The sequence below is a fragment of the Ipomoea nil genome, unplaced genomic scaffold (assembly GCF_001879475.1).
Source record: "Ipomoea nil cultivar Tokyo-kokei standard unplaced genomic scaffold, Asagao_1.1 scaffold2144, whole genome shotgun sequence".
NCBI lineage: Eukaryota > Viridiplantae > Streptophyta > Magnoliopsida > Solanales > Convolvulaceae > Ipomoea > Ipomoea nil.
Window position 1 is genome coordinate 2,939,709 of NW_017618572.1, and position 14,352 is coordinate 2,954,060.

Here is a 14,352-nt window from a genome sequence, read left to right on the forward strand (position 1 = left end):
ACTTCCCGATGTTCTTTTGTGGAACTATTTGAGCGTCTTCTTGATGTTTCGTATGTCTAGAACTATATGGTAGGATTCCATGTAGGTTTTGGCGTCTTGAATCGTTCTAAGTATTCAACATTGTGATTCGTTGAACCGTGATAAGTCTTGTGTGTTCTTCAGAACGATGTGTGGTTTACCCGTTTGATAAGCATGCTAGTTCGGTGTTTAAATGCTAGCGTGTGTGTTGTTTGTCCTTTCCTATTGTGGATGACTTGTGCTAATCATCGTTGGAGTCGGATTGTGATCCATTCCTTGATTGAGTATGGTTTCATATCTTCGTTGTGATCCGTTGATTGATTCCTGTTGTGGTGTGGTGTGTGTAGTTGTACCTGGATTGCACGACTAATGGTATGGGACATTAGTCACCAAGGTACGGCAGTGGTCCTCGTGGTGGCCATGACGCGATTATGGAGTTTGTGACCTGAGTGATGGGTTCACGTATTTCTTGGGTTGCATGTGTTGCCGTGTGTGTGATCGGTACCCTCGTGTACTATGAATTGGTGGTCTTGTTGGTGGTTGTTGGTGGGGGACGACGGTCCCAGGAGGGAAAATGTTGGACTCAGAAGTACAGGGGTCCTGGAGGTAAAGGTTGGAACTAGCTATAAGGTTGGGGGTAGGCATAAGGTTGGAACTGGGCATAAGGAAGGCATCTCAATTCGTGATGGGTGATGTCATGAAGGCTTGTGTAGCCGTTGTTGTGTATTTTTCTATTTTGTGACATGCGTGGTCACAAAGGCATGTGTTGCCAATGGTTGTGTCCTTATTCTCTTGTGTTATGCATGTCGGGTGTTAATCTACTGTGTGATGGTAGATTATGCCTTGAGCCGTTCTTGTGAGTCGTTATCGCTTCTTGTTGTTTGGGATGTGTTCCCTTATCTTTATTGTGAGCGCAAAGAGTCTTGTGTTTGACTTCTATCTTGGCTTTGAAATTGATATATATTATATCTCATTTCGCAAATGATTTTATATATATAAACTATCTACATATGATATTTCACATGTATTGGTGGGTTACCAGCATCATTCGCTGACCGGGCATCGTCCCATATATATTTGTGTTCTTTCAGGTGCTGAGTAGGCGAGGGCACGGTCTAGAGACAGCTAGAATAGATCCCTTGAACCTTATGTTGGTTTGGGCCTGCGTGCCTTTGTTAGACTTTAGACTCCTTGTTGTTGACTTTGTTTTTGGGATAGTTGGATTATGTTGCAGATGTTTACGCCTGTGCGTTCACTGTTGAGTGAGCGTGGCATAGCACCTACGTTTTCCATATATTTCATGCTTAAGTCTTCCGCTGTGTATGCTTTTATGGTTAGAATTATCTGCATGTTTAATGTTTAATTTAGTATGGAAATCGGGGGTGTTACAATTAGTTCATGTTCTGGAGGCCCTTGAGAATGATAAAGGCGTTGTTGGTGTGTTTTTTTCTATTTTTTAAGTTGAGCTTTGTTCTGGTTGATGATTTCCCCTTCCTTCGTTTCAAAAAAAAAAATTTTTTTTGTCCTAGTCAAGTATACTGCATTTGAAATATTGTTGTTTGGTTCACTCCAATTGCACTTTTTTTTTTTTTTTTTTTTTTTTTTTTTTTTTTTTTGAAAATTCAATTGCACAAAAATAAAAGTTTAATGACCTATTGATATTTTTCCTATAAAATTTATTTAACCCTAAGTCAGTAAGGACATGTTTGGTTCATGGAAAATGTTTTTTAAAGGAAAATGTTTTTTAAAGGAAAATGTTTTCCTTGAATTTGAGGAAAACTAAGGGTGTGTTTGGTTGGTGGGTTTTGCCCATAGGAATGGGTATGAAAGTGATTGTTATTGTTTGATTGATAGGTTTTTAGAATACTACTATGGGTTTCGAATACCCCATCAATTGAAAAACCCATACCCAAATACAATAAGGGTTTCATTCCCTTATTCATTCTCAAGCACTACTATTAGTAACCATTCTCATTCCACCCTACTACCAAGCATGTTAAATATTTTCACCAAAACCCATTACCATTACCAAGTATTTGATACCCATACCGATTTCGATTCCTATGTGCGAACCAAACACACCCTAAATTTTTCTTTGTTTGGGGTTCATGGAAAACATTTTTCTCAAAAATGAGGAAAACATTTTCCATGGTCCCCCTTGGTATTTTGTTTTCCATAGAAAATGTTTTTCACGGAGAACAAGTAGGACAATTATGCTCTCACCAACTTTTCTTAATTAACATTATTATTATTGTTGTTTTATTATGTAAAGGTATAATTAGAGATGACCATGGTTCCGGTTCGAACCGGAACCCTGACTGTGCAAACCGGAACCGTCCGTACGGTTTCGGTTTGTAAAATCTTGGAACCGGAACCGGCAGTTCCAGTTCCAAATCGAAAAAAATTAAATATTATAGTGTTTTTTTTAAAATTTTTTTAAAATAATTCCGGTTAGAACCGGAATCGGAACCTTACCATAAGGTTCCGGTTCCGGTTTCGCCATCCACGGAACCGGAACCGGCGGTTTCAAATCGGAACCGGAACCGTAGTCACCCCTAGGTATAATTGTCTTTATACTTATTATTCCTTACAATTTCAAACTTAATTAAATAATAGAATCAATATTTCCATTACTTTATTTTCCACCAACCAAACATTATAATTAATCTTCTCAGTAATTTCTTTTCCATAAAATTTAAATTCCATTTCCTCTCAAATATTTTTCGCTAACCAAACAAGGCCTAAGTTGTGACTTGTGTCTGGTCAGTGGTCACTCTGCGTGTATCTCTTTCCAGTAAAATCAAAGCCTAAGCCCTAAAATTGTAATCCCTAAAATCAAACCCCTACGCTCACTGCTCAGCCCCTCGCGACGCAACCTGCGACTTCGGCTCCTCACCGGCGTTCAATACTCCTTCGTCTCCTCGGCTCCTCACCGGCGAAGTCCGAAGACTGCGAACTGCCCAGGTTAAAAAAAAAATAGTTCATAGATGATACGATTATTTATTGTTTTAACCATAATTTTATTTTTAATATTATTATTGTTATATCAATTTATAAAATGCCGATACATTTGTGCTAAGTTTGTCATATATAATCCTTCTTCATTTGTGTCTACACCTGTTCTGTTCCAGCATCTGTTCTTGTTCCTCAAATGAGGACTTCCGATAGGCAGTAGCTAGAACTTAGCACTTTCCAGTAGCAAGAACTCAAATAAAATAATTACTTTTAAGGGTTTAAAATTAAGCTAAAAACCTTCGGTTAATCCGTTAACCTGGAAAAATTCGGTTTGGTTAATTTGGTTCAGTTACCAGAATGCATAAACATCGTTTACACTGGGGCCTGGACGGAGGGAAGACAAATCTAAAAGTACAAATAGACCCTTTCTAATATTCCCTCTGCAATTTGTATTTATTTCTTTCTATCCTCGGCCTCAGGTATGCTACATTCGCACGCCACAGTTTTCTTAGTTTGCCAGACGGAATCCGTTTCCAGGTGAAAATTACGCCAGTTCGTAGGTTTTTGTTTTAACACTTATCTATTGCACTAGAAGTTGAAGGGACAATGAGTAGTAGCAATGAAGTTGAGTGTGGCTGGAAAATCGTTCACATTCCTGATAAGCCCCCTGTTCTGCCTCACCTACAACCCACCGGTATGATAGTTCAATCTTATTGCTCTCCCAGTTTTGATGGTTCTACTACATTTGTTTATTTATTTATTTATTTTTGAATGCATATTGCAGTGAATGTGTATGCTGCTGAAGTTGAACCTAAAGATGCTAATACTTTAGTAAGGTCAGTTCTCCCCTCACCATGTTATTCTTTATGATCAAATTTCAAGGTTTAAATTAGCTGAACTAGATCAAGTTCTGATCTTTATCTCTCAATAGTTAAGTTCTAAATTGAAGTAAGCAGATTATGCTTCTCTTTTTGTTCAATCTTTAGGAAGTTAAATCAAATTTGTCCATTGGAAAACCTGCGGCATGTAAAGCGGATACGCAAGAAGTGCATTGATGGAGGTAATAAGATACTTATTCCTGGGAAAGTTGTGATGTGGTGTGTAAATTATACTCTCTTTTTGTTGAATTTTACAATAACAATTGGCTTCTGGTAGGAAAACCTCAGTTATCTTTAATGTTATCTATGACAAATGAAGATGCTGGTGGCATGCCAAGCAATGTGCTGGAGCTTGTGAAATCATACCAGTTGAGTACTTTCATCACAAAAGTGGGTCTTCCTTTTATCTTTTAGATTTTTGTGATATTTAGTTCCTCTTAAATGGCATGCCCCAGGTTCTATAAAATGCTGGCTATAAAGCATGGGCAATATCTTATATAAGAAGAGTAACATGATGAGTTATATGGAGTATCAAGAGTTTAGTCTGTGTCGTCAGTTGAAACTACTCTGCTTTTCTCCCCAAAATCAAGGATTTTTATTTGACTTGATGGCAGACCTAAGTAGTAGTAAAAAATTTGTAACCGTCTTTACCAGGTTCTTCCACGTTATGTATCTTAGATATTGAACCACAAGTGCAACTTCTTTGCCACAAATGTAGGATTCTGTAAGTAACTGCCATTTACGATCCAAAGTCTGTTGTCATTTCCATGTCCTTGAGCAGGTCACATTAAAACCTTATTTACACTTCTGACTGACATTTGCCTTGGGAAAATTGAATAAGTTATCTGGATGGGGCTTTTGTTGATTGCTAATGCCAACAAACAGCTTATCCATCAATGCTACGCTAATGCTTACCTATTTAGATAGCTAGAAGTGACATTTTCAGACTCTGCCAACGAATCTTACTCTCACACGCCGATAAATTTATACAGGCATATTGCCTCATTGTACCCCTAAAAAAAACTTATACGGCATTGGGGTTGAGATACAGAACTTTGACTACTCTTCTTGAACTGCAGCTTTCTGCATTCTTCAAAGGGTTGTTATGAACTCATAATTTCTCTGGCATATAACCTCTATATGCACTGTGAGTTCAAAAGCAAGTTCAATAGCGTATATGATTGATATTCTAATGTTATGAACTCTTCACTTATCTGTTTATTTGTCAATAACGACTCTTGTGTTCAATAGCTAGTTCCATTTAGATATCTCAAGCATTACTAAAATGTTTTTTTTTGCTAACAATCCTATAGCTCTTGCTTCCTGTTTATGTGTAGTATTATCTTTCTCCAAAGTTTCCATAGCTATGTAATTTTATGAGTTTGAGCCAAATGGTTCAGGTCTGCAAATATGCTGCATCAACAAAAGAAGAATGGGAAGAACAGTGTAAACTTTGGCCAACTTCCTTCCATCCACCGACATAGTAAGTTATTGAATCTTAGACCTGGAAGGATTTTCCTTTTCATTTTTTAAAATTTATTTATGTTAACTACAGTGATTTGAATATTATTATCCATTCCAATTACAGCAATATCAGTGGCATAACTGGGTTTAGTGAAGAGGAATCACAGTTAGTTTTCAGCTTTATGAAATCAGCAATTAATTTGGCAAAATCCATTGATGGCCTGGTAATTAACTACTTCCTAAAGGCCTTTTCATCTTTAGGAAACATGAAAGCCATTCTTCTGTTATATTTTTCTTTTCCTACTTTGTCTGATTTTTGTTTGCTTTCCAAATGTTGCCCTCTGTAGTTACATTTTTCCATATCGACTATAGAATTTAAATTTTCTCTCAAATAAATGATAAGCAACAGAACCATTTTATGTGGGAAGCATGTAAATGCAGGGTGACTGAATTTTTCCTTTTAAATACAAAGTTCTGAGTTAGTTCTATCAAGAAATGAGTATAGATAATTTTCATATGTTCTCTTTGCTTTTAGTGTGAGGTCCTTGAGGATTGTTGTGGCATGTTTAGGTTTACCTATAGATTTGATTGAAAAGATGGTTTCTGCATACTCTGGATTTGCATTTTCATGATTGACATGTGCTGTTCACTTTCTATGTGAATTTTCTTCACAGGTGATCAATGCTGCTATCATTGTGGACCCTTCAACTAAACAAGTAATTGCAAGTGCCTGTGATGAAGTGATGTCTTTGAACAGTTCCAGAAATGAGGCCAGGGAGGGCATAAGCTGCTCTAGTCAACGAGAAGCCTCTAGTCACACCAGAGCAACTGATATGGCTGACCAACCAAAATTGCTTTCAGATGATTCCTCAAACAAACCTACAGCAGTTTATGATAATATTTCATGTTTACATCCTTGGAAGTGGGCGGAGCAACAATTTAGTGCTAGCTTCAGCTCTTGGCATCCTTTAAGGCATGCGGCTATAGTTGCTATTGACCATTCAGCTACCAGGGATCGACAGCTTTTTCCCTCTGCAGGATATAATGGATATCATTTTGCTCAAGAGGATTGTGTGCTTTCTCCTCTAGTTGGGTCTCCATCAAAAAGGCAAAAGGTCAATCCAACAGATGTAAGCTACCTGCTATCCTGCTTTTCTCTTTGCTCATGCACCATCTAAATCTAACAGAAGGAAAATGTACTCCAATCCAATTCTTTCCTGAAAATTTTTAGAAACTTCAAATTCTACATTTTTGGTGTAGATATTGAATTTAAGTTTTTGGATTCTTATTGTATACTTGTTATGATAGTTTGATTGAGCAAGACCTACAAACAAGTGTGGGGCTGATGCGGGCTGGGGACATAGATATTGATTTTAAGTTTTTGGATTCTTATTTTATACTCTTGTTATCCCAAAAGGAGACTATGGAGTTTTGGGATCTCAAGCAAACCCAGCTTGAAGTGTGGCAAAATGCTTCTTCCTATTCCTTCTTCTACCCGTGACTTAGACCATAACATTTGGTTCCATTGCCAGGGTCATGGGCAACACACTACGCTCTTAAAGAATTGGATGAAAGAGTACTGCATACATGGTCTCAGAGAATTAGGTGAAGATGACAACAAACTAGAGCAGTGGATAACTAAATTCCTTGAAGGCCAAGACAAAACACCAAAAGTCGATACACCAACTTCCTCAAAAACTCAGCAAGTAGAGGGAGATGTTATTTCACTCAAAATGTTTTTGGAAAGGACACATCATTAGTTTTTGGAAAATCAGCAACCCTCCATGTTGAATTATCACCCACATGAGGTTGATCGACCGAAACACTGGCTTGTATTTGTCCTGTCTCAAAATATGGGTGATCAGTAATTGTGGAGGATGAATCATCCATTTTGAGTGAAATAGCATCACCCTCTGCTTGCTGAATTTTTGAGGAAGTTGGTGTATTGATTTTTGGTGTTTTATCTTGGCCTTTGGAATTTAGTTGTCTACTGCCACGAAACCAAATGCTATGGTCTAAGTCTGGGCAGAAGAAGGAATAGGAAGAAGCATTTTGCCACACTTCAAGGCTGGGTTTGCTTGAGATCCCAAAACTCCCTTGGTCCCCTTTTGGGATTTAAATTTATGCTTCCCATTAATCCAATGAATTTTCCCTTTTTATAATGGGGAAAATACAAGACTCCAATAACTAATAATCACTTTAAGACTAGATAACTAATTAAGACAAAGACTTCTAATTGAATCAAATAACTGGAACACCTAAAAGACTAAGACAACCAACTATTAAGCAATTCTAATCTTAACTAACATCTATTAAATAATTGATAAGAGTATTGTTGCCTACTTGCCTTCCTGCTCATCCATCTGTCATAACACCGTCCCCCATCCCCCTTTAAAAAGATCAAAATGGATAGTGTGGAAGTACTGGAGTCTCTTTTTCATGAAAATCATTTATTTCAGGTGAAGGATATGGAAAATCAAACTGTAAACCCTTCTGAATCAAGCAGACCTTATTTATGTACGGGCTATGACATCTACCTTGTTTGGGAGCCATGTTCTATGTGAGTTCCTCTCATCTCTTTCCCCCGTCCTCTACTTTTGCTTAGAGGTGCCACCGTTTGCATCATAAGTTGAAAAGATGGGTAATAATTTTCAATTATAAATGGAAAATGAAGTCAAGACTTTTTGTCAATATTTTGTTAGAACTGCTTCCTTGTCTTGACTCTGCAATGCCTGTATATATTCTATGATGATATGATTTTTTAGCTAGAGTAATGTTTGCCTAAATCTGGAACTTAATTTCATCTGTACCTTCCCTTGGGTTGTTCCAACCTCTTTATGAGCACTGGGCATTTGTTTTTCCTTTTGGCTTATGTGTTGAGATGCATTGGACTCTCTTTGATGGCCTATTAAGTTCTTGGAAATTCCATGATTTCCGTCTATTTTTATCTTCTTTATAAGTTCCCATGTACTCTTCCCCGAGGTTATTTTCCGATTTGTCACATATCTGTATTTTCCATGTTTGAAAAACTTCATGGCCTCGATTGTTATAATGTAGGTGTGCAATGGCCCTTGTCCATCAAAGAGTTAGGCGTATCTTTTATGCTTTCCCAAATCTTAATGCTGGTGCGCTTGGAAGTGTTCACAGATTACAAGGGGAAAGAAGCTTGAATCACCACTATGCTGTTTTCAGGGTTTTGTTGCCCAAAGATATTTCGAGCGCCGAAGCATTAGATGCTGGAACTACTCTGAATGATGAAACCATAGTTCAAGTATCATGCTAAGTGACCCGCTTTTTACTGCATCTATAAGATTCTGCCCAGCCTTAGCAATTTGAGAGAGATTAGAAGAGACTATTAGATGTCAGATGATGAGTATAATATCAAGTTTTGGATTCATCAAACTTGGAAGACAGACAAGAATGCAGTGCAACCTTGTGAGATCATCCAATTTGTGTCTTAACTTGTAGCTTCAAATTTTTTCTTCTTTAGTTGTAACAGTTCATGTTTGTATACTCCATTATAATATATTTGAACTTGTATATGGTAACATCTTACATCTGTTGATGTGCACTTATTTACTATTCATTGGTCAAATTAATTTTTTTGTTTTTTTTGTTTTTTTTGTTTTTTTTTTTTTGTTTTTGTTTTTTTATTAGTTTTTAATTGTTTTTAATTTTTAATTTTTAATTTTTAATTTTTAATTTTTATTTTTATTTTTATTTTTATTATTATTATTATTTTTTTTTGTGTTTTATAGTAATTTACATGTATTTTCTAAACATATAAATTGTATTTTGTATATACTAATATTAAACTTAATGTTATGAAAAATTAAATTCAAAATAATTTCAATCAAAATTTGTTAACTGAATTAGGCATATAAAATGAGGAAAGATGTCTTGTAGCATTTGGTGGTCTAGGTTTGAAATCATAAAAGATATAAACACTTGCAACATTACAAGGAAAGCATTCATAGTCTCATACATTAGTTGCAACAAGAAAACCGATGCAACTACAGCCAGTGGGATCACAAGAAGCAATTAGACAACCTTGTTGTATCTAATCTATACATTATATGGAAAAGATCTAAAAACATAATAAGTGTGAATGAATGTTATACCTTTCATTTATGTCCGTTTTTTCCGTTAAGTTTTTTTTTTATACATTATTATGCAATAAAAATTGTACTATATAATATTTGGACAAACATATCTCTACCGATTTTTTTTTTTTTTTTTCATTATTGTTACTATACATATGCATCCACCATATATTTTCTTATATTTTTCAATAATAATAATAATAATAATAATAATAATAATAATAATAATATATACACATTAGTTATCTCTTAAAACATAAATATCAAATTTATAAAAATATTTTATATTATAATAATAATAATAATAATAATAATAATAATAATAATAATAATAATTATTATTATTATTATTATTAACAATAATTTAAATATCTAAAATCTAAATAATATAAAGTACCTACTTTTTGCACATTACCCATAAAAAATACTAGTTATAGTTATAAGCATATACAAAAGGTTTGGCTAATTGCAACAACAAACCATAAAGCTTTGATTGAACCAACATGGTTGGCGTGGTGGTTCAGCACCTCGTCCCTTAAGGAATCTAAATCTAATCATAAAATAGCAACCTCATCTTATGTCCGGTTCCATTAACATGATTTGATTAAAGTTATTTATCATTAAATTTTTTATAATATTAGGATTAGGACTAAGAGCAATCTCATCCGTGCCTTTTTTTTTTTTTTTTTTTTTTAATGATCTTTTAAGTGTCATATAAAAGACAAGGGGAAGAGATGTTAGGAACACTTGTTTTTAGATTTTGATGATACCAAATGATAGAAATTTTAGACCTCAATTATTTTATTTTCTAAACTTAGGATAATTCTGCTCAACATTCAAAACCAATCGAATGGTACATCGAGATGTAAAGATTCTATCTATCCAAATGTTAACTTGAGAGGACAGTCTCAACATTAGACTCGAAGAGTAACACGAGTGGTTCGAGCTGAAGATCAGAAGACTGAAGATTCGAAGCGTAGAAGATATCAAGACCGAAAGGTTGCAAAGGCCGAGAGGTGGAAGGGTCTACCTTACGAAGTATTGCAAGACCGAATGGTAAAGTCAATCATTCGTAATCGAAGGATCGCAAAGGTCAAAGAATAGGAAGGACCTACCTTTCGGGGAGTAAAAGGGACGAGTAGTAAGGTCAACCATTCGTATCCAAGATGATCTAAGGTTTGAGGCGTTAACCTAGTTAACCATTCGATAGGACTGCTCGAGACATTCTTTGAGCTGCACAATCCGAAACCTTAAAATGATGAGTGAATATGTCCAGGCAAAGTGAGTCCTAGGAACATATCCCAATGCAAATATTTCCTTTAATGCCCAGACAATTTGTGCATAACAAAAAGCAAAGTTCAGCGCAAAATAAGGCTTTAACGACTGAAAAATCTAACACGCTCACCTACCCTCCAGATTATCCGCCGGTCTCTACACGCTGGTCCATAGGTGTTTGAAATTTGTTCTACCCTCCAACGGAACTATTTCAACATTCCTATAAATACCCTCTTCAAGACTGAAGAAAAGTGTTGGTCATTTTCAAAATTCTTAAGTGCAAAAAGTTTTCAAGTGTTCAATCTAGTGACCAGTTGTTAAAGAGAAAGAGAGACTAAAGCTACAAAGATCATATCCAGAATATAGAGACTTGAGCTACTAAATACGTCAAGATCTAGATTCAGAAGCCAAGTTCTCTAGTTGAAGAAGAAGAAAACCCCCTTTCTTCAAATTTGTACCCTCTACTCGGTAGCAATAGAAAGAGGAGAAGTAAACTCGGTGAAGATTTGAAAAACCTGGTTGTGGAGTTCATGGTTGGCTTTGTGTTCAAAGCGTGAACGTCTTGGAGATAGTGGAAACCTCCTAAGGATTTAAGGAGAAGAGTGTAGTAGGCTCATTATAGCCGAACCACTATACAAATCTCTCTCTCACTCTCTTTAATTATTTACTGCTTTACATTGCATAATTTTCAACCAAACCTAAAATTTGATAAGACTAAATCAACGTGCAAAGAAAATATTTCAAAAGGGTTAACAAATATTTCAGCTCTGTATTCTAAACGAGAAGTTAAAGTTACCTCTCGGTTGCTTTAACCTTCCGAAAAGTTTTCAAAATCCTACAAGTCTATTCACCCCCATCTAGACTTATATCCTAACCCTCACCGAGACCAACAAGAGAGAAGACGAAAACATAGTAGAGTGTAGCTTTGTGCGTAACAATCGTGGTGTAGGAGTACAGTTTTGTGCGAAGTACTCGGGGAAGGTGGAGTAACAAGGGAAGCTTGAGAAAAACCTTGTAGGAGTGTAGCTTGTGCGTAGCACTCGGGAAGTGTCGGCAGGCACCAATTCACTATTGTATCTGGGTGATCGAAGATAGTGAATTTCCAACTTGGAGTGAAAGGAGAAGAGTGGAGTAGGAGGATTACATACACCACCTCCGAATCACTATAAATTTCTCTCTCTTTACTTTACAGCTTTACATACTGCTTATTTATTTGTGCATGCTTATCATTGCGAACTAACCCAATTATTTTTCATCGCTTATCTTTAACCATCAGGGTTTGTTAGTTCCCATGTTTGCATGAGAACCAAACTTTGCGTACATCATTCTTAATTTATATCAGGTCATTCTAACGTGCTGCATGTTTAGAATTCTAAAGGTATAAAAGTATACTTGCACAATATTATTATAATTACCTAATAATTATTACAGGTAATTAAGGAATTAATTGCATAGATACTAATATAATTGACTAATAACTATTATGTTAATTAAGCTAAGAATTACACGAATATTAGTATAATTACACTAAAACAAGGGTCTTTGGATTTGTTTTGTTTTGTTTTTTTTTTGTTTTTTTTTTTTTTTTTTTTTTTTTTTTTTTTTTTTTTTTTTTTAATAATTACATATAATAAATTCAAATGTGGAGGAGGAGGAAAAAAATAAATGTGAGATATGGTGAAAACGAATATACTTAAGGTATAAAAGTATAAATGCACATATATTAGTATAATTGCCTTGTAATTATTATGGTAATTAAGCTAAACATGGGTCGTTGGATTTATATTTATAATAATTACAATTAAATTTTTTTTATCCTTTTTTCCCCATATTTATTTTAGTAAGAATATAATTACATAAATCATATTACACATCAATTTTTTTAGATAATTGCATACAAACGAGACATATATTATTCAATTAATTGAGTGATACTTTTGCACCAATCTTATATTCAAATAAATGTACATTTTCAAATATTAGAATTGTTTATAATTTCATCTTAAATTTTATTTCTAAATATATAATAAAAAATTTTATTCGTGCATCGCACGAGTAATTGGACAATTATTTGGTCAAATTCAAGCAAGGATAACATCAGAAAATATAATCGATCCAACGCATTCATCAAGTGCACTATATAATATTCGTTGTTATAATTTATATAATTGTATTTCGATCCAAATATTCTTAAAATATTATAACAAATCCATTTCGTGCAACGCACGAGTGAAAATACTAGTTATTTATAAAGAGAATATTATATAAAAAATTTAATTTATTAAAATGTGTCATTGAAAATTGTAAAGTAAATGCATTTTTTAATAAGGATTATTACTTAAAAAAATGTGGATTTTAACAATTTCTTTGTGGAGTTCCCAAAAAAGAAAAAAATTATTAAGTTGAAATGGATTATTGAAATTTTGGAATGTTTTCATTTTCTTTCTAAATTTGGTTGAATTACACAAAATTCCATATATAGCTCCCTAAATTTCTATCATAGCTATCCCATTTGATTAATTTTTTTTTTTTCCGTGGCATATCTAGGCCTATAAAATGGTTTCAATTCTGGTCTTAATACCTCGCAATTAAGAAATCACAATACAAAAACATCACCCGAAATTCTTTTCTCAAGAAATCCTAAAAATCTCCATGTCCTATTATTTTTCGTCTAAATTAAAAACCATGCCTTCTTCACTGCACCTCATCGTCTTGTTTATTCTCATTTGCCATCTTCTTAATTTAAGTGTGGCTACTTCACGAGGAACAAGTATGAACATATTTTAAGTTTTGACTCGACTTTCAACACATGGAAATGTAAATCAAAAAGTGCACAATTCCGATATTCCCGTGTTTGCAGTTTCCTATCACAAAATGCACAATTTCGATGTTCCCGTGTCTGCACTTCCTCCTAATCACAAAATCCACAATTTAGATGCTCCAGTGTCGGCATTTTCCAATCACAAAATCCACAATTTAGATGTTCCAGTGTCTAAATTTTTCAATCACAAAATCCTCAATTTCGATGTTCCCGTGTCTGCACTTCTTCCCAATTACAAAATCCCCAATTATGATGTTCCCGTGTCTGCATTTTCTCATTAAAAAATCCACAATTTCGATATTCCCGTGTCTGCACTTATTCCCAATCACAAAATCCACAATTACGATGTTCCCGTATCTGCATTTTCCAATCACAAAATCCACAATTTTGATGTTCCCGTGTCTGCACTTCCTCGCAATCACAAAATCCACAATTATGATGTTCCCGTGTCTACATTTTCCAATCACAAAATACACAATTTCGATGTTCCCGTGTCTGCACTTCCTCCCAATCAGAAAATCCACAATTTAGATGTTCCAGTGTCTGCATTTTCCATTCACAAAATCCACAATCTTGATGTTCCCGTGTCTGCATTTCCCAAAAATGCACAATTCTGATGTTCTCATGTGCATTTCCCAATCATTATCCTCTGTCCGGTGCATCTCGAAGAACTTCGAATTATGGTTGATATGCACTTATTTAATGGCATAATCTTTATGAAAGTTTTATATTGAATAAAAAGTCATATATTTGTTTATTATGATAGATGATGAAGGATTGATCTCCATATATCATGTTGATTTTATTGTTGCATATTTCTCATTGATTTCACATACAA

The 14,352-nt window shown here is 34.7% G+C and overlaps 1 protein-coding gene across 5 annotated transcripts; it reads left to right on the forward strand.

Annotated features, from left to right (window-relative positions):
* The first annotated feature begins 2,790 nt into the window (after positions 1-2,790).
* On the forward strand, positions 2,791-8,648 carry LOC109148872 (probable inactive tRNA-specific adenosine deaminase-like protein 3). 5 transcript variants are annotated; one of them, XM_019296627.1, is made up of 10 exons: positions 2,791-2,982; positions 3,453-3,667; positions 3,758-3,809; positions 3,960-4,033; positions 4,129-4,241; positions 5,252-5,334; positions 5,440-5,539; positions 5,990-6,445; positions 7,775-7,875; positions 8,373-8,648. In XM_019296627.1, exons 2-10 carry the CDS (start codon positions 3,580-3,582, stop codon positions 8,596-8,598), a joined length of 1,293 nt encoding a protein of 430 aa, XP_019152172.1. In that variant the 5' UTR covers positions 2,791-2,982; positions 3,453-3,579; the 3' UTR covers positions 8,599-8,648. The 5 variants fall into 5 exon arrangements, with proteins under 5 accessions (XP_019152172.1, XP_019152176.1, XP_019152173.1 ...); XM_019296628.1 differs by having other exon boundaries at positions 2,847-2,982; positions 3,566-3,667; XM_019296630.1 differs by having other exon boundaries at positions 2,847-2,982; positions 3,569-3,667.
* Positions 8,649-14,352: the final 5,704 nt, after the last annotated feature.